This window comes from Opisthocomus hoazin, chromosome 1, assembly GCF_030867145.1.
Source record: "Opisthocomus hoazin isolate bOpiHoa1 chromosome 1, bOpiHoa1.hap1, whole genome shotgun sequence".
NCBI classification, from domain to species: domain Eukaryota; kingdom Metazoa; phylum Chordata; class Aves; order Opisthocomiformes; family Opisthocomidae; genus Opisthocomus; species Opisthocomus hoazin.
Window position 1 is genome coordinate 65,200,765 of NC_134414.1, and position 21,422 is coordinate 65,222,186.

Below are 21,422 nucleotides of genomic sequence, written 5' to 3' on the forward strand. Positions count from 1 at the left end.
AAACATTTAACAAACCAATTCTTCAATCAAAGATTATAAGTTAAAATATTATAATAAATGGGACTGCTAACTAGATCATTACTCAGGTACGTGTTTTCAGATCCTAAGTAACATGATAATATTCAGAATGACTGAGGCTACGTGTAGCAATAATGTCAATGAAATTTGGAGTGCCACGAGGACGAGAAGCAAAATGCAGCATAGGTTTATAAAGGTCTGCAGAATACATAGGATAAACCAAAAATTCCAAGATCTAAATGAATGGTTTTTCAGAGAATGTGTGACATCATTTTAGTGTGTAATGATAGTATGACATTTATTTGCTTCTATCTTGGTTTAAAGGCCAACTTGCACAAGTTATGTGCATTACATCAATTGGCTAAGCAATATAGCATGATTTATTTTATAAAGAGACCTTTGTGTTTTGTGTTAGAAAGCTTTTACTTTGAAATGCTGACATTTCATCCATTCCCTTTATATCTCCCAATTATCCTACAACTTCCATTATTTCACTCTGCTTAATGAAAGGACTATTTTCTCACTGCAAGACTCACAACAGCTTTTGTCCCTACCAAGAGAATATTTTAAAAACAGCTCAATGCACTTCCACAAAAGATTTCTTTTCTTGCACAATGACCTCTTAATCCGTGGAAAAAATGTTTTTACATACTCCCTTTCTAGCATCACCATGCCGAAGTACAAAACTGCTCCATGAATCTTGGGGATTGTCATTTGGAATGGCCACTGTGCAGGGCACGCACGTTCACAAAGGGTATTTTAGAAACCATTCCCTCTTCTTCTTGTGAGATTTATGGGAGGATCTGCCAGCGATAGACTGAACCTCACCTTCCAATGGCTTGGGTAGAAAATGAGCTGCTGGTTTTGTTTTCTTCACTCTGTTTCCTTTCATGACCTGCCCTTCTTTGTTCAGCCCCAAGAACCAGGCCCTCCCAGACTCCTGTTGTCTGTAGAGCATGGATGAGTAGATTACATAATAATTTTCAAAGACAGACTCCTTGAATTTGCACTCCGGTGTAAAAAGTTCCTGTGGGAGGAAAAGTAAATGTTAAATGATATCTCTAAAGTGCGGCTTCTGTTTTGTTAGCTTACAAATACCTCTTCATAAGTTTAATATACTACTTATTATAAGGTTCTGCTTTGAGACCAGTATATCTGCCTTCCTGTAGAAGACCTCCAGGTGAAGTTATTTCACCTCCTGTGAATACCTCTGTTTTCCCATCTGTGCAACACAGGTCGTATATTTTCGAAGTACAGAGGAAGTGACACAGGTATAAATACACTGTTTAAAATACAGGCATAATTATTAGTGTGCATATTTTTCTCATAGGATATCCTTCTAGAGATTAAGAAAGTCTATACTAAAATAGCACTAATAAGAAAACTGTTGTTCCATTTTAACATACTAAATGTAACAAACTCCCTCTATGGTTTATGACAACTGATATTTGATGCTTAAATATTGTTGCTTCCAACACATTAAAATATATATCATTTCCCAGTGTACACAAAGCCTTAAACACCCCAGAAAGACACTATTTTGATGTACAAATTTCTGTACAAAGAAATGTAATTCCTATTGACATCCCCGCTGTTCATCCCAATACTGGTAATGCTTCTGGAAGCCACATTCTGTAACAGAGCAGTTGTACTAAACTCTTTACTAAGGTTTACCTAAGCATAAACTTCTGGAGCCCAGTAGCCAAATTAATTTATTTTTGTTTTAATAACACAATTAACAGCAACTAAATAAACACTGTGAACATATATTGAGACAGAGTTTCCCCAAATCCTTTGGAAAAAAACCCAGCAAGGTAGCAAGCAAATAAAATCACATTTAAAATATCATGAAAAAACAAGATTCTGTTTGGATGTGATTTTCAGGCTTTGGACCCACCTGCTGAAATCTGCGGAAAATAGTCCCATCATAAAAGAAGGAGATAGATGTGAGAAAGTGGGAGGTGGTTTGCAAAGCTTTCAGAGCACAAAGTTCTCACCCCTGAATCCTTTGTTTTATATTTATATTTCTTTCAATTATCTTTCCCAAGAAGTAAAAATCTGGAAATGTCATAGATTTTCACTTCTCCATTCACAGTATTTTTTTTTTTCCATTTCTTTTTTCTCCTGGCCCCATGCAACACTGAGTTAACACTCAGCAGGTAATGTGTTTTCAGGGTCTTTATGCCATCCCCAGCTGCCTATATACTGTAAGAATTTCACTGCTGTTGCTGTCACGGTTTTCTTTTCTGGAAATCAAACTGCTTAAAGACACAGTTCCCCATACCAGAAAGCACAGATGGTGTTTTTCTGAATCTGCACTAAACTTCACTTAGTGCACGACCAAGTTCTCCTAATGTTACATTAGGTACACAGTATTTGTACTGCCATGGCTTAAGTCACCACCTGGAAGCTAAGCTGTCTTGACAGACACCAGGCATACTATTTGCTTTCTCAATTATGGAGCCACTTTCAACCTCAAATAAAAAGAATTAGTGTATTTTCTCCAGCAACAGACTAAAGGCAGTTACTGCAGCAGCTGGGAAATAATTTGTGAACCCCCCTAAAATGAGTAGCTTTGTGTGTAAGTACAATGAGTGTCTATAGGTCACATTCATCTACAGGGTCCAACAAACATTCTCTGACGTGTGCAATGGCCATCTTTTTGCACTACCACTTCTTTACCACCTATGTGCACTGCTGTATTATAAACACATGCAGAAATGCAAATGTGGTCTGTACTAGAGGCACCACTGAAAGCTAATTGCAGGGGATACCTTAACTGCACCCTTCGCCACGGGGCTTTTTCTCTCTCTGTTCCAAGACTTTCAGACATCTGTTGTTTGTGTCACTCTCCTTTCTCCTCCACTGATTTCAAATCACAGTAGGGTTCAAGGAGACTCAGAATAAAACCAGAAGGCAGGGTGGCTTGCTAGAGGGAACGCCTGCTAAAGCCTAGCACAAGCATATACATGCGAGTCATGTTCTTCAGCTGTTGGAACAGCAGATGCTAATCAGGAAATGCCTACACAGCTCTCCTTATTATTACCTGCTTCATGGCAAATGCTACCCCCTGTGCTCCCCACCAAGTTTTACTTCCTTGTAAAGCTCAATTACCATAAACAGTACTTCTTAGCCAATACTTGCTTTTTTTTTGCTATTAAAAAAAGCTATTTGTCTTTTCATGCTCCTCTGTACTAGAAAAGGTTGGCTGCCTGTAAATGTTATATGTGTGTTTCATGAACAATATCCATTAGGACACTGAAACAAGATTCCTTTAAATCATATCTCACCTCTGAATCTAACCTGTCTCTTTTCTCTCTCATTTCTTTGGCATGTACATTAGTGTTTCTGACAGTGCACAGCATATGAAGCTGTGGGTATTTACCAAGTCAAAAAAATGGATGATGTCAACACAATTACATGGCTACTCCTGGATGCAGACTGATGATAGACTGGACAAACCGGCAAGATTACGATTTATTAGTTATGAAAAAGCATAGTAATAGTCTGCTATTTTGTGGGTTTTTTTGGCATATGAGGAAGAGCCAAACCTGAATACTGTATTCTGCCCAAAAGTACTGCAACTATCCTGCTGCAGATGTCTGGGTAGTGTAACAGCTTTGGACAGCTTTGCATTTATGCAGGATATTAGGATGTAATTCTGCCTGGGATAAACTCTCGGCTAAAATGTCACTTAAATATATGTTACCTTACAGTAGGACATTAGTTCCACCAATGTGGAGAGTATTCATGAACGAAAATTAGGCACCTGATGACGACTATGCCGAACTGCATCCACTAGTTCCTCTGAGGAAAGGATTACTCAGAAAGAGACTTCTGAAATGGGCACCTTCCCTGGGGCTCAGGTGGAAACTGAGTATTTCTAAGTCAAGAATGTTGTCTAAAATCTTGCCTCACACACCATCTCAGCTGGCTGAAAAGCTGCAAGCACCTGTAGTTTCTCCAGTAAAGCAGCCATGACACCTAAAATGCTGTTTCTGCATGTACCTAGGCCAAATCTAGGTCTGTATACCTAAGATTCTACCCAGTAAGAACTGTCAGAAAATAACTAATGTGCTAACAGCACTGACTTTAAAAAAAATCATCCACAGCTGACCTTCTTCAAATCCACTGCTGGAGGGAAAGGCAGTATAATGGTGTTTTATAAGAGAAACTCAATGGTGAGGCCACTCCCCTAGGCTACCTGCCTATCTGTATCCAACCTGAAGGAATCCAAATCTGCATCTGACTGACATGAAGCATTTAGATCTATCCTGCAAGAATGACTTTTTGTGTTTTGATTCCAGAAGATTCTTTGTATGTTGTATTAGGAAGAGAATGAATAAATCACAAAACCAGACATGACTTGCAAGCAAGAACTTGTGCTCAGGATTTCTTTTCCAAGGTCAGTGCCCAGATTTAACCTGCAGTCTTACATAAAAGGTGTTTTTTTCCTGTCAAAGCAACATTTGAAAAATAAAGTATATACTAGCCGCCAATTTCCAAAACCCTAGGAGTGGGTTTTGGCTGTAAACTGCAATCTGATACAGCTTCCCTGGTCCTAGAGAAGTGAAGAATGTATTAAATTGCACCTTGCTGATAAGAATTCTCACTTGGATATTTTTGCCAGCTTCCCATCAAGCTTTTGCTTGATGTGAGTCCTATTTGGAGATGTTTTAATTCTCTCAGTTGCTGAAGCATTAATAAGTACGACAACACACACGTTGTACATTGAAACTCTTGGAATCAAGAAGTTCTTTCAATGTGGAGTTCTTAGTTTTTGGGTGCCCAAAAGAGCTGTCAAATCAGGATTGTAGTATTACATCATAATAGTGGAGCCTTAGATCATGGAGTCATGTGGTGTCAGAATGGACTTTCATTTAAGAACAAAACACAAATAAAATTAAGAAAAAAGAGCCATTAGCCACCTCTCAAGATTAGGAGTGCCTGAATGAAGGAGCTCAGGTTACCTGTGTTGTCAGTATGGAGATATAAGGATAGTTGGGAAGGAATTCAGAGGACAACTGAGATGAAGCCCCTACCAAGTAATGGCTTTCTGTCAATCAGAGGCTGAAGACTGAAGTGATGAAGCTAGGTCTCCTTGCTAATCAATAATATGGCACGGTCACAAACTGCTACAGTTCAAAATCAAAGTACAGCAAACTTTACTGTCCTGCAAACAACTGAATAAATGAAAATATTTGAATGGGTTATCAGTGTAACTTTCAATTGCTGGGTTTTCACAATTTAGTTTGTTCAATTTAGCTAGCTTTAATGAAGTTGCACATATCCATCTGTAGCCATGGTCTTTCACTTAAAATAATCCCCACAAAGCACGCAGTTTTTCTATTACAGCTCTCAGATAGAAGAAATTATTACGCAGCTATGGAGAAGACATCTATGCTGCGAACCGCAGGGTTGCAAAGTGAAAACTAGCATGACAACACAGCTAGCCATATAGCTTCTAGATACTGTTTAAAAATTACTTGAGCACCTGCGATTACAAATTATATCTCTGTTCAGTGAGTCAATCAATAATGAACTGCTGGGGCTGAACAAAAAGTAACCTTCCACTGCACACCATGAGGGACAGCGTAAGACCACGGCTCTACCATGGACACCAAAACAGGCAGTTCCAAGCAGAAGCGCTTCTACAAGTTTCCTACATTCCTACAAGTTACCTTGAACCTTTAAGCCTCTTTAAATTTGTGGTTCATTCTGAAATATAGGAAAGGAAGGTATTGTTCTAGTTACAGCTCACAGAAGTGATACAGCTAGCAATCAGCCTCTTGAATCATAGCCAGCAGCAAACGAGGAGGCAGTGGATTCCCCTGGAGAAGGTCACAACAGGATGCTCTCATCACACCAGGCAGCAAAAGAACAGCTGCAGGCTGAATTAGCTACACCTTCTCCTCAGCGCCAAGCAGAAAACACAACTGCAAGACAAACTCTGAGAGATTGCCAGAAACAGCCAGTCTAACAAAACACAGTAAAAAAACCTGATTGTTGATCCTTTTCGGAACTCAGGACCAGGTGAAAACAATCCTGGTTTTACACCATTTATTATTTGTACTTAGAGGTCCAGGTCATGGAACAGGACCTCAATGCTTTGGAAGTACAGACCCAGTGGAGTCTGTCTGATGTGGACATCTTTCAATCCAGATAGAGCTTGATACAGGGTAGAAAAAAATCCAAAACATCAGATCAGTGATACCAGCATGCTAGTAGCTGGTTATCGAATGTTTTTGGTAGGAATGATGACAAAGGATCTTTAAGGAGAGACTGGAGAAAAGACACCACCAGCCCTGTGGAGGCTCATGGGAGACTTCTGCGCAGTGAGAACAGCAGCATAGAGCCAGAATGAAGGCATTTTGGGGGTTAGAGGCTAGCAAGACAGCAATCAAAAGAAGGAAGTGACATTTTAATAGCGGATGGAAAGGTTGAAAATGACTCATGAAGAAAAATCTTAAAATTGAAGAGAAGCAGTCTGTGTTTAATGAGGAGCAGACACTCAAAATAGAAGAGAAATACAGTTAAAATAATGAAGCTGGGAAATGAACTTTGTGGTAGACTTCTGAACTGAGACCATGGGGGTGGCACTGTATTTCTCAGTGCAGGAGGGGAGGATGCTGGAGTAATCGAGGTGTGAAACCAGGAGATCCGCTGCAGAGCGGTAGGACAAAAGGCCATGTCATAGACATATTTATGCAGCGAGACCTGTAAGATCTGGAGGCTTTGCCTGCACAAGAGAACTGGCAAATACCTAAATTTGTATTTCTCTAACTTGCTGCACACTGAATTAGGTGAGATAGACTACTTTCTTACAGTATACCTATTTGACAAATGCTGGTATAAGAGAATAAGAAAGAGTTACTGAAGATTTCCCATCCATAGCACCAAATTTTTCCAACTCTTAAACTGGCCAAAAGGCCAGTTCAGAATCTTCTTGTTCAAGAGTTCCTCTTCAAATGGCATAAAATCTAGAAAAATGTGGTTAGATACTTCATGGATTAAAGAGAAATTGGTATTACATTCCCTGTATGTTCAGAAGATGTTTAGCTTATCTGGGCCTAAAAGTCCCCTAACAGAAACATAATTTTTAAACATAGAACTAAGAACAAGCACAGTCGGCAGAATTTTCTATGTGCAGACTAACCGAGTAAGACACCAAGGAACAGGAGGCTTTAGCTGACATACTACAGATGTTGCAGTGACTTTACTAACAAAGGTTCAAAATAAAAAACAGTAATAAATTAACCTGCCAATCCTACAGATGCCCCATGAAAGCAGCAAATGCTCAGAAGTCCCTTCACATACTTTCCACAGTCTTCAGACTGAAAATTTCCTTAATAGACTACAACAGTCAGAGAACATCATTACTGACTCTTCAGAGCTACTGTTATATCTGTTCTTTGGAAAGTACCTAAACACATGGACTGTAAAAAAATAAAAATTTAAACAAAAACAGGACTTGATATCATGCAGGTAAAAACCAGAGGTCATTCTTGCTGATTAAAGAATCACTGAGAGTGTAGTAAGGAGGTCAGCATGTAAAAGTAAACCTTTTAGCTAAGATTCCTATCTGATGTTTTAATTTTTTGAAAGACCCAAAGATGTGGCTATCACTGCTTGTAAAGAAACAAAACACAACTTTTGACTAAATTCAGGCAAAGGTAAATGTAAATCAATACTCTTGCAAATATTAGTACTTACTTAAAGGAGATTCTAATTAGCAGGGATATGATGGGAAATATTATTAATGCAGCAATTCTTTTGTTCATGTACATTCATGAGAGCCTAAAATAAGGTCATGAATAAAAGTCACATAGAATACATAAAGACAAACCAACAAAAAATTGCTTGGACAGATTTCTGTGTTTAAGATGGTATTGATGGCAGCCTGAATTTGGCTTCATTTTCTGTCCAGATTGAAATAGAACATAAAACAGCTTGGATTACAAAAAATTCCTTGTTTTATAACAGAAAGGTTGCTTCGCCTACAGCTAGCAGCTATGGTCGCATTAAACTATAACTGATTAAAGGCAATAATATTTTGTATGAAAGGCAGAGCACATACTCACCACTTCCGTAAGCTTACCAGTTGCGAGACTAAACAAAGACAGCAGATAAAAATGTAATTTAAATAATAACTTCAAGAATGATCCCAAATTACTACTTATATGTACTAGCCAGGAGAAGTCTTAGATACCTCTCTCCCTATCCATATAGAAGTTGGTATCATTTCACAAGCAGTGCTCAGGTTTTTATGTTCTTTTGATGGATATCTACAATTCAGAGTCATCAACTCAGTGGGACATGGCTGAATAGAACAAAAATTCTTTGATATAAGCATTTATGGTATATGTTATTTAAGGTTGTACAGTTCTACTCCAAAAGTGACCTAATGTTTTTGAAATGAAGCCCATCATGCAGATCTGAATCATGACTCTTACATTAGGAGTGAGTGAATCAAGGTTGTTTAAATTCAAAAATGTATGAAAGAAGGTTTCGGTGGTAACCTGGAAAAGGATACCAATTTTTAAAACCTTCTTTACAGCAGTTATGTGCCAAAACTACAATACTTCAACAGAATTTCAAGAGAAGAATGCTAAAAAAGTGTTGCCTCACCTGAATAAAAGAAGGAAAATGAATTTTAGAAATATTAGCATTAAGCCACATTTGTAACTATGGGTTTAGAATGGGCTGCAGCCCACCAACAGCCTTCACGTGTTATAGCATGTGGACAAGTATAATACCCTCCTTTATCACTACAGACATATGAAGGATGGTGAAGTTATTTTTCTGCTTCAGTCTCACTCTGAATTTGCACAGAAATGTTTATTTTTTTGGCTTGAGTACATCCTTGGCTTTAAAGGAAATGCAGCCAGATTCCTTGTACAATGAAATGAGATATTCTTTCTCCAAGCGCACAGTCTCCTCCCCCCTCCCAATCCTCATCACCTAGCCTCCCTCAAGATTTAAATTTGCAGTAAAAATCTGCTTTAAGGCTTCAGCTTAAGCACCAACTATAACTCCTTGCTGTACCAACACAGAAAGACATCTTTCATCTCCTGTATAGCATCTGTGATTAAAGAAATCCAGTATCAATAAGAAATGCACACGCCCCAAGGCATAACTAAGAGAAATTGCATGCATTGTAGGGAATATTTTCTTCCACTACTGTTATGGGACATTTCGGAGCAGAACCTGAGTAAACCATCCTGTCTTTCCTGGTCACTTCTACTCAGAACAGCCATAATTCATCAGCTTGTAGACAGCACCAGGTTCTCGGCTAGAAAAGGTCAGCGCCAAGGGAAAAATGGGACAGCACTAAATTAAGAGACTGAAAGGAAGGATTTAACAACATAGCTGTGGAAACAAACCATGATGGGCTGTGGAAGAGATTCTCATCCAGCCACCCATCAATCCACTTTCTGTCCCCAGTGAATAATGCAGGAGAAATACAGACTGCTTTCAGATACAGACCGAACCTTTTTAAATGACAGTGGAATATTTTGACACAGTTTTATGCAGACACTTACAGTTATTACCCTATACAGCCTTCTGTAATCCATATGCCTCACATAAAATAAACTATCAATAAATGTAGCAAAATATTTATTGAAATGAGCACGTACCCAAAAAGAACCAGGGAGGATGACTTTTTCTTACCATTTACCACTAATTAATTCTCTGCTCCTCTGAAATACACTGAAATGTTGGATAAAGAAAACTGATTCCGGTTTTTTTCACTGCATGATCAGTGTATTTGTATTAATTAGCTACTATTGTGCAATGTCAGACGGAACGGTATATTTTCACTTATAAGGTGTTGTTACATAGTATTTGCTGACCTCCTTGAATGTGATAGTATGATGTCTCCATAACTATCTGCCATTGCAAAAGTAAACATAAATATATGCAAATTCACAGGTATTTTGTAAGGTATACTTTAGACTCTTTCAGTTCTACATGTTCCTTCCAAAAGATGTGTGAATTTATGAAAGTTTTAGATGGGTGTCATTTACAAGCTGAGAAGCTAGAAAAAGTTACAAGAACACTCAAGTTATAAGAAGTGGCCTACTTTAGTATACTCTTTTTTATTTCTTTTTTCTTTACAGTTGTGAGCTTATTTTTCTTCTTGCAGCCTTCTTTTATGACCTCTCAGTGCATGAATTATACCACCTAAAGAATCAACTATTATAAAAGAAAGGGTCTGGAACGAATAAAAATCTGATTGACTATGTCAAATATGTGAACTTCTTGCCAATGTCTCTTTGTCATCTGTTTGCTGTTTTACGCTGACTGTTCAAAAGAAGAACATGAGAAGGAAGCCCAGAGGAACCTCAGTCTGAGGAGACTAACACAAGGCAAAACCATTCTGTAATGAATGCAATCCGTTCTCTGAGAAAATGCGTTAGCTAAGTCTTCTCTTAGTTTCGTGACTCAAATAAGCTGCAGTTGACCACTGAAGGTTGGGAAGAAATGAGAACAGAGACCACTTTCGGATGTTTGCTACTTAGCTCTTGTTATGCAGCAAATACATATTTTAGGAGAAAACCAGCCATTCTTTGCTTCTTCCACTACGCATCTGCTTGCCCAGCTTTGTGATTCAACCACAGAAACACCGTTGTTGGTATTCAACATGTTTTCCCCATTTCCTTCCAAAGCACCTTTCACATAAAAAGACAAAGGGCCCTAAATTCCTTCTCTGTTCTTCTTCTTCTCTCTTTTCCCAGTGAGAAGGTAGAAAATTATGGACTGGGGGGCAAATCTGAAAGATGGCCAAAACCTGACAGGCTGACACGCTCTTAAATATTTTCTACTCTTTCCTGTTACGCATTTTCATTCTTTCCTAGAGATGGGTATCTACAGCACTGTTTCACCTAAACACAAAAAGTCAACGCACATGTGATGGGACACCCAGTGGAGTGCTGCTCACCACAGAATGTCTGTACAGAAAAGGTAACACAGGAGCAAAGTTGCCTGTACTGAAATTAATGAATATAAAAAAAATTCCTAAATTTCTTGCAAGTATTTTGAAATGAAAGTGCATAAAATATTTTAATATATACATCTCATGCAAAGATAATTTTCACCCAAATAGTCTTTTTTCACTTCATATATTTCAGTTCATCCAGAGATCTAAAAATATTTTCCTATTATTACTCAATTTTCATAGCATCCACATAGCTGTTACATCAAGTATCCATTATCAGAAGAATCTTAAAGTACAGACATTCACAGCCAAACATTCAAAAGCTGAATAACGAATCAATACCAGAGACAAAATAAAATTCATTCTGTCTCCTGTTTTAACTAAATAATTAATGGGAAATAAAATGTCAGCCACGAAAAGGTATTTTTGGAAAGGCATCACACTGTTAACAAGCTAGAAGTGGTGAAAGGAAACAAGTTAGACACTTCTGTGTGTATCATTATATCTTAAAAAAGCAGAAACTTAACATATCTCATTAAATAGATGATTACATGCAACTCCTAACACACACTCAGCAGCAATGCTTGTTATTGTTACGGATGGGTAACAGCAGGATGATTATCGATACATCCTGATGCTCAGAAAAAATTCCTCTTTTAGCAACAAGCTTATAAATGTTGATTATGAACAATTTGAATAAATAGTTGTCTGGCAAAACCCATAAAGGTATAAAAATCAGAGTGGTAGCAAAGGATTAGGGCTTTTTATTTGCCTCAGTGTTACAATACGCACTGCAGAACTGACAGAAATGTTTGGAGAAAGTTTTACCAAATAGCATTCAGAACAACAATTGAAAAAGCAAGATTTTTATCCATAGCTGCTGACAACTGAGTGATAATCAATGCCGCTACTTGCTCAAGGTATTAAAAATCTGACAATATCCCATAAAATCAGTTAGCCCCTTGCTCTTAAGCCTCTACCTAACTTGTTGTCTACTATAGCATATTCCTGTATCTGTCCTGTGGAAAGTCAAATCTTAAAATTGCACGGATAACAACATATTGATCCTAGAGCAGCTTCAATCTATTCATGACCAATCCTGATGAATAATGAGATGTACAAATATCCAGCTTTTAACCCTTTTAATCTGCAGCTGAGGAACGCAGACTGCAGAAGGAAAAAAAAGAATAATCCCCTTTTTTTTTTTTTCCATCTACAGTACGCTAATGGGAGGACTAACTCCTCTGTATCCTATCGCTTTCCAGCAGAATGCATTACACCATGCCACATACACAACAGTTTTTGTGAAGGGGTGAATAGATTTCCAAGAAAGCAATGAGGTTTTACTTAAGATTACAGTTGCTTTTACTGCTGCTTGGAAGTGAATTTACATCACCTATGTTCCTGAGAAATGAAGGATCTTTCTCTTTGCCAATATGGCTTTAAAAATGAACTATCTATCAACTCGAGTGGCTAATTGAAAAGATAAACTGAGATAGAAATCATATATTACTATTGAATTGTGTATAAAAACAACTGGATGCATAGGAACAGGGTCAAAACTACAGCCTACTTAAAAGACTAAGCTGATCTGTAACCCATCTTCAACGGGCAAAGGAAACACAATTAATACACGTATTAAGGTGTTCCCTCCAACTTTGTCTGTAAGAAGCAGGAGCAAAGTGCTGAATGCAAAGAGAAAACTGTTTTATGGTCTTACAGACAAAAAAGACTGTTTTACAGTCTTGCAAACAAAAAATTTATTTATAAAGCAAAAAGCATGGAGGTGAAAATACCAGGTATTTTGATTCCCAAGTCTGTTGGAAACACAGTTCTTCACCGGCTCCCCAAAGCTGAGGACAGTTATTCATATCTTTCTTTCACGAGAAAGGTATGCATCAAGCTGTACTGCACACACACTGAACTACTGAACTGCAAGGGATAATTCAGAAAGGCTGGAGGCAGGCTGAACTTCAGCCAGTGACTTAGTTACCCCCAGCTGATGCTTGGTAATGCCTCCAAAGTTACCTTGATCTCAGCTGCCTTTTCAGAGAGCGATTACCTCACCTGTCAGTTTTGAGCACTAATTTATCACTTAGTCCCTAGCTCTGTAGGCCCTGGTGGTCCTTGAAAATCAACACTCATACCTATTTATTGTGCCAGAAAAAAGATCTTCTGCTGGTGCTTCAGCAGAGTAAGTGTTTATGGAAAAGGGAATCCACTAGGTGATTTTGGAGGACAAAATATGCAAGCAGGAGAACATACAAAGAAATAGAAAACAGAAAAAAAAATGGTCAGCACTCAGTCTGGGAAGATCTGGACAAATAGCAGGAGTGGACATGGGGCAGAATTGTCTGATGAGACTAGAGAAATTCAGAGAAAAAGCAGAACAGATATTCAGAGAGCTCGTTCATATGAATTGGAAGGAAAGTTCATGTGGACTGAGATACTGTGGATAAACAAACAGGTCCAGAAGCATGGTTCATAGAAACAATATTTCCCTCAGGGCTCTATATTGGGAGCAGTACCATTTAACATCTTCATCAATGACACAGATAGTGGGATTAGGTGCACTCTCAGCAAGTTTGCAGACAGCACCAAGCTGAGTGGTGCAGTTGACACGCCTGAGGGACGGGATGCCATCCAGAGGCACCTGGACAGGCTGGAGAGGTGGGCCTGTGTGAACCTCATGAGCTTCAACAAGGCCAAATGCAGGGTCCTGCACCTGGGTTGGGGCAACCCCCACTATCAGTACAAGCTGGGGGATGAGGGGATTGAGAGCAGCCCTGCCGACAAGGACTTGGGAGTACTGGTGGATGAAAAGCTGGACCGGACCCAGCAACATGCACTTGCAGCACAGAAGGCCAACCATATCCAGGGCCTTATCAAAAGAAGCATGGCCAACAGGTCAAGGGAGGTGATTCTGCCACTATCCTCTGCGCTGGTGAGACCTCACCTGGAGTCCCATGTCCAGCTCTGGAGCCCTCAGCACAGGAAAGACATGGACCTGTTGGACTGGGTCCAGAGGAGGCCACAAAAATGATCAGAGGGATGGAGCACCTCTTCTGTGAGGAAAGGCTGAGACAGTTGGGGCTGTTCAGCCTGGAGAAGAGAAGGCTCTGGGGAGACCTTATTGTGGTCTTCCAGTACTTAAAGGGGGCTTATCAGAAAGATGAGGATTATCTTTTTAGGAAGGCCTATTGTGACAGGACAAGGACAAGTTTTAAACTAAAGGACTAGATTTAGACTAGACATAAGGAAGAAATTCTTTACAATGAGGGTGCTGAAACACTGTCCACAGTGGTAGTGGAAGCCCCATCCCTGGAAACATTCAAGGTGAGGTTGGAACAGGGCCCTGGGCAACCTGTTCCAGTTGAAGATGTCCCTGCTGGTTGTAGAGGGGTTGGACTAGATGACCTTTAAAGGCTCCTTTCAAATCAGGCCATTCCATGATCTTGTGATTCAATGAAACCTCTGCCCCATGTATCCAGTGAAGTGCTAGGGGTTTTTTGCAGAGCTTCTTGTAAATTTTACCACTGCAGAATGGTGTTTTTCCTTATTAAGGTATCTGGGATCAGCTAAACACATAGGAATGGTGGGCCCGAGGGCATCCTGTTTCTCAAGTCTGGACATGCTGCAGCTCTGTCTTGTTTCTTCAGCAGAAAGGGAATGTTTTAGCTGCTGAACCTTTCTGCTGCTCCTCCATTTTTAAAAATTGCTTTCCCTGCATGTGCTGTGGATGTTGCTAGCAGAGAAACTGACCTCAGGAATATTCCCCAGGATAATATATATCTCCCTGCTTTACCAGCCCTCTTCCCAAGCTATGGAACTTCAGACCCATGCAGGACACCTAGCTAGATCTTGGAAGTGAAATGGTATATTCACAGAGCAACTAAGTGACCAGAGATGTTTTGCAGCCTCTAACTATAAAAGTAGGCAGAATTCTGTGTAAACCACTTTTTTAGAGCTACAAAGTGAGCAGTGTATTTGCTCATGATGATATCCAGGGGAGTAGCATCCGCCCCCAGCCTCAGACGATCAGTTCGTGTTAGCAAAGCTATTTTAGAAACTGAAATTAAGTAAATAGAGTCATACTTACAAAGAAAAGGGAGAAAAAAACCCTCTGCTTTATTTTTCTAACCTATCACTGCCTCCAGAATGCGATTGCAGGTATTTCATTATTTGCTCTTATCAATAACAACAAAGAGGTGCAATATTTGAGAAAAAAATTATCAGTTCTCTACCCACACAGTGTCTGTCTCTTGCCTGACACTTCTCAGGCTCATGACTTGTACAACACCCACAGTCTGCATACCTTTTACCAAAGAGTTATCTGGTACCTCAGCTTGTGTATCTACCAAACACAAGACTGACTCAGACATAATTTACATTAGGTTACAAAGTAGAGGTAAAATTTTGAAATACTACACTGCTTGGAAAACTGATATGAAAATGAAAATACTAAAACTCATATAAAAATAAAAAAGTAGGGTCGTCTTTACTCTTCTCTGTATGTCTAATAGAAGCTTATTTGCTTTTAAAACTGAAGGTGAGCCTTTCTCTCTGGTCAAACTCTAAATTTTACATTGAGGTTAAGGAAAGAACTGCACAGCTACCCCTGGACTGAGATTTCACCAAGTATCAACCAGTAAATACCTGGCACGGCTCTATGGCCGTTCACACCAGCGCAGCTCTGAGCCCACAATCACCTGCAAGTGACTGCTGACACGTAGCGTAAGCGCTGCCTCCTCAGCGTTCAGCACCCTTTAGTGGGAATCAGTAAGAGAGGGAGAGGCAGGAAAAAGCAAGCACCGTGTCCGGATGCAAGGGGATTTCTTCACATGAGATAAAGGAAGAAAATAAAAGAGTGAAGACCAACAGTGTGACACAGGTGGTAAAAACATAAACTTTGCCTGATTCACTAACACTCATTTCCCTGGACTTTTTAAGGGGCCTCAGAGCATGGGCTTTGAAGACCCTTAAGTCAGCTAAAGCCCTGAGTCTGAGCACAAACAGATCACACCTTAAGGGTACAACAGGGATGTCATTAATGGTAATTTCTCTGGGACCAGCCTGGCTCCTGCTGGGGATGCGGGTGCTTGGTGTGTGGGAAGCCGGGGGCCGGTGCTGCATCAGGGAGCAGACTCTTTCCCTGGTACCCACCCAGGGGTGCACAGTCAAACCCCAGCTTTTGGGGGATGCACAGCCAGACCCTGGGTTTTGGGGGATGCTTGGAAGTCACTACCACATATGGTAGTGGCAAGCCATGACCTGAGCCTTCTAGACAAACCCTCGTGCAGTGATGGACGTTAAACTCCGTTTGTTTTTGTATTCTTCCAGGCAAGCCCACCAGCCGGTGGGAAGCTGCTCCTGACCGGGTCACGGCTCAAATTATGAATATTAAAATAGACTCTCTCTCCCTTCACTGAAACTCAGCAGATATGCAGCCTTTCACTATCTTGGCCATAACTTTATTATGCTTTTATTAGATTTTGCTTCTAAAATCATGCCTTCGAGCAACTGAATTTTTACTTCTTTTTTAACTTACGGGGATTATTTTTGCTCATGTCACTCCTTGTTTATTTCTCAGGGTAAAGGCCTTCTGTAGGTATCTCTACAGTTAGAAGTAAATAAATTGCCACTTATATTTCATTAAACACATTTTCCTTTCCTGAAAATTCGCTACTTATAAAGGAAAACAGAACTAGTAAGTGGATAGAAAAGGGGAAATTATTCTTTAGCCATATTTTGGTTTACGTGCTTTTAAATGAAATGCTAATAACTGTGCAAAAATTATGCTATTAGCATAATCTTCGCTATCTTAATGGCACAAACATTCTCCCAACTTGCTGAAACCTCTACCAGGAGTCAATCCTCAGGGCCAAAGGCAAATAGACAGAGCATATTTCAGAGCTCAGTAGAAGTACCCTTGAATAATCCATAATCATCAATGTTTTATTTGTCTAAATAAAATATTTATGACTCATTTATGATATTACTTAATGAAACATAAAATGTTATGAGCTATGATTTATTTTATTAAAATAAAAATCAGGAACATTCAATTACTGGCTTGGATAATCTCATCTGAATTGAACCCCTATTGCTGGGCACTCTCTAATTCTTTCTAGGGCTCAGAAGCCGCAAATACATTACTTAGAGAACAACTGTTCTTCGAGAAGAACACAGAGCCCTTACAGCACCCAGGACAGTGCTTGTTATATTTATTTTACATGGAATAAGACAGCGGTCTTAAAAACTCTCAACTGCCTTCGATAACAAAGCCCGAACCTGCAAACACTTACAAATATTGATAACCTTAATTACCTGACATTAGGACGACACTCCTATTTAAGCTAAAGTATATACATAACTGTAGTTAATAACATCTTTATTTGAAAAAAGGTTCTCTGTGAAGCATTCCAAGTATTTATCAATGCGAGTTCCTCTAAGCAGATATGGAGATGACCTCTTCTATGTCTGCAGCTGATAAAATCACAGTTGAAAACTGTCAAAATGCATAAATTTATAATCTAGAGATTTGAAATCTAATCTAAAACAAAATGCCTGGATTGGAATACGTTTCTCTCCTATGCTTTCACAGCTGAGATATTTATTCCAAGGTGATAACTGAATTCAGAAAATACTACTCTGCATAAGTAAGTCATCTGCACATGATGGGAGTGACAGTGAGGGGAACTAGGTCAGCTGTGCTGTTAAAAAAATTAGAGATTACAGCAGCTATTCTAAAACCAGAACAGAAGTAATAAAGTTTAAAAAAGGTCTTGGATTGGTTTACAATTTTAAAAGTCCCTTCCCATTGTTTCATTAAATTTGTATTTTATTCCACATTTCCATTTTCCTCATGCTACAAGTTAATCCAACGCTTTTCTTGTTAAAAGCCAGATTCCCATTTCTTCAAAAGCAAAAAAACCTCACATTTGAACAAGTGTTATCATCTGATTCAGTAAGTCAATACATTTAAATGTCTGTTCTGGAAAAGTAGTGAGCACTTTTTCTATACTACAAGTTAGTCTTCTCTGCAAATATAATCCCTTGCTAAAACATTTCTTCTTTCTGCTTTCTCTCTCTTCTCTAAGTGTTGCTGATGTCAGGTTCAGCATCACTGTCCTGTCTTTCTGAGCTCATCTGAAATCTGAATTAGACACGGTTCTTCCTCCAGTGATACTGGTGTGCTTTGCTTCTTGTGCATTTTCCTTACAAACCCACTGAGAGATATTTTGGGTTGGCACACAGTTTATTATGATACAAATTGAAATAGAAGAGATACTGCATGAGACCAAAACTGCAGGATACTAGGCAGTAACCTTCAGAAATCATTGATTTTAATTTCCAGTTCGTGAAACTGATTTAGAAACGCTCATTGAAAGACACATGAAACTCCTGAATTGCAACAGGCAATAACTAACCCACCCAACCCACGAAAGTCTATGCTGTTGTATCATTAAGTGTTTCAGATCCCCCAAGTGATTCTGTCTTTGGATTGCAAATGCCTCAGTGCTTAAACACACCAGTGACATAAAAAGCCAGGCAGAGATAACATATTAATGGGAGATAAAGATGCTAATACATCTATCTGGCTCGGAACATGGCACTCATCTGTAAAAGGTTAAGCCCAGGTTTCACTGAACAAACTATAAGCGCCACCCTGTTATTTGGTCATTTGGTATTTGGTGCCCCTTGTTCCAAATGTGAACATCCAAACCCACGATGATATCTGCCTCTAGATGAGCACGAAATAATGTTAAAATCATCATTAAAAAGATTTGAGATCTTTTATATCTTCTCTCTGTTTTTTGATCTCATTAATTTATAACAAGTTTCAAGTTTCTCTCTACAAGTAAAGGGAGAAAATAGCAAAATGATTCTTTTTTTTATAAACATGAGGCTAAAGACACTTGGGTTTGAAGAAAATCAGCACAGTAAGCATGCATTCACTCACAGGCTTATTGAGCTTTTATTTACCCAAACCCCTCATCTATAGTGTTGCTCCTAAGCCAGGCTGAGCAGACGGTTGAACGATCCCATGTAATTCCCCACAAGAGAAGAATTGGTGTAAGCCTCGCGGCAGAGCAGTTTCATGAATGAGCCTGCAACACCCATGCTACTCCGTGCAAATACTTATAGAGGACCCATCAAGAACTTAATTTCTATCATCACAGATCTTCTTTCTTAACAGAAGAAGATGAATGCAATTAGCACCAAGGATGAACCCAACACAGGACCATGAGTCCTAATACTCTGTTTAATCCTATAGCAGAAATTGGTGTAAAATCAAGACATTTTTTAACATCAATGGAGGGAAATTCCTGTAGAGTACAGCTGCAAAGAAAAGCTGTAACACCCCCAGGGATTTTTCTGCTAAGTAAATGAGACCTGATTACACAAAGACATGATGAGAAATGTCTTTGGAAAGGTGAGCTGAATTATTTAATTGCCAACTATTGCTAAAAGCTACCTGTGCAGAAAAGCCCAACAGAAGGGGCTGTGTGGAGCAGGAAGAAGAAGGATGAAGGTATGTCCTCTTCCAAGCAACCCTTCATGCCTACTACAGCTGCGAGAGCAAGAGTGAAATAATGGGTTTCCCTATGCTTCTCTGGAGGGGTTGAAGACCCAGCTGTGATTTCCAGAAGTGGAGGCAGGTAAGGGTGGCCTCTTTGCTTGGCTTAGTCCACTGGCTGTGCATTGGGCCAGTGGCCTGAGTACTCAGGACTTGTCAGGCTCTGCTTGGACTTGTCATGGCCTGCCTGGAGCTTTGCTGGAGCTTGTTTAGCTCTAGCAGCAACTACCACAGACTCCCACCATAACTGAGGTCGAAAGAGACCTCAGAAGGTGCAACCTCCTGCTTGAAGCAGAGTCATCTATGCAAGGAGGCTGCTCAGGGCTTTTTTCTGCTATTAGTTTACTTCCTACATTGGCAGCAAGTAATTACTGGAGAATCTCAGTTCTCCTGTAATTAAAAGTTATAGTTTCCACAGCTGTTAAAAAGACTCTGGACAGACACATAGTTCTTGGAAGGCAGGAGAAAATTAAATTAAACTTGATATTTGCTATCTGTTTTTAAATATAATATTTTTTAAATCAATTATTTCCAATGACTTGGGAGGAACAGTGCAATATTGTACCAGCAACAGTAGTTATGCATTAACAACTTTCTAAGGCATTTCCAACTCAGGCCAGATTTAAAACAGCTTTTATCAAATGATAATTACTGTACTGCAAACCCAAACTCTTTAAATTCTAAGCATTCACTTTAAAAAATGTGAAATCTCCTCTGAATTAAGTATCCCCTCTTAACTGACTTACCTAGAAAAAAAAGGAAAAGCTAGAAAGACTGTCAAGCAGGATCTAACAATCAGAGAACCAATATTATTCAAGTAAGGTAACAATGCTCAGTGAAAGCAATACCAAACAATAACAAAAGTTAATCAAGAAATTGAAAATTACTTATTTTAGTGTCAATCCAAACACTCTAGATGTATGTAGACATGTCTTCAGTCTACTTCTGTAGAAAATCAGAAGCCAAATTCTCAGCCAAAAAAAAAGACGTCACCACTTTTTGTTCACATTATTTTCTAGATTAATTTCATAGCCTCAGAAAGAAATTATTATTTTAAAAATATTAAATTAGTGGAAAGAATAGTAAATAATTCATTTTCTGTGCATTGCACTAAGTTTTGGTTTGCAATAAATTCTTGCAGTATATCAGCCTTAAGACTCCTACTCACCATATTGTTAATACCTTTTATAGTACCATAAGAAATAGAGACAGAATTAACCTACTGTTCCACTTCCAATCACTTGCCACTTTTAAATCCACATATGGCTAAGGCTGAACAAGTTTTTGAGAATTCTGTTTGTTTAGCAAAATTTAATAGCAGCTTAAATTAATCTTTCCTTTAAATTCTATCAAGCTTACACTTAAATGTATCAGTAGTATTCCAATATATTTCAATTAGAAATGGGTAACACCAAGGCAGATTTTTGTGTTATATGTTAATAGCTGCTTCACAGAACTGAGCAAACGCTGCTATTCCCATCCTCCTGCTAGAACAAAAGCAAAGGCAGAGTCAGAGATTAACAGCCCTGTGACAAGCAAAAGCAAAGGCATATTTGCATCCTCCAAAATATCCGCTCAGAAAAAGCTCTCTGAGCCTGCCTAACACTCTGTACTTACCTTCCCATATTTACTCCTCTTTCTACACCACCCTTGCTTCTTCTAAGCGCCTGCACCACCTCCCCACCTACGCTCATCAAATTCCTTACTGTCACTTCCAATGTTCTGCACTCCTCCAGGTCTGAGTGAGGGCATCAGCTGGGCCAGGGGCTAGGGAGAGAGACATGCAGCCTCCGAAAGTGCCTGCACCTTGTGGGTCCTGGTTTCCTCAACCGCCTGCAAACCCACTTTGCCTCAGCAGGGAGGATTAGCCTTTGCCCACTTCTA

General features: G+C 39.2%; 1 protein-coding gene across 6 annotated transcripts in view; it reads right to left on the reverse strand.

The window, feature by feature from the left end:
• The window catches only part of FGF14 (fibroblast growth factor 14), a 423,768-nt gene that overhangs the window by 8,498 nt on the left and 393,848 nt on the right, over positions 1-21,422 (reverse strand). For all 6 annotated transcript variants that reach the window (XM_075424363.1, XM_075424353.1, XM_009933460.2 and 3 more), the window contains one exon: positions 847-1,045. In XM_075424363.1, the coding sequence (XP_075280478.1) occupies positions 847-1,045 (199 nt within the window). The remainder of the gene's footprint in view (positions 1-846; positions 1,046-21,422) is intronic.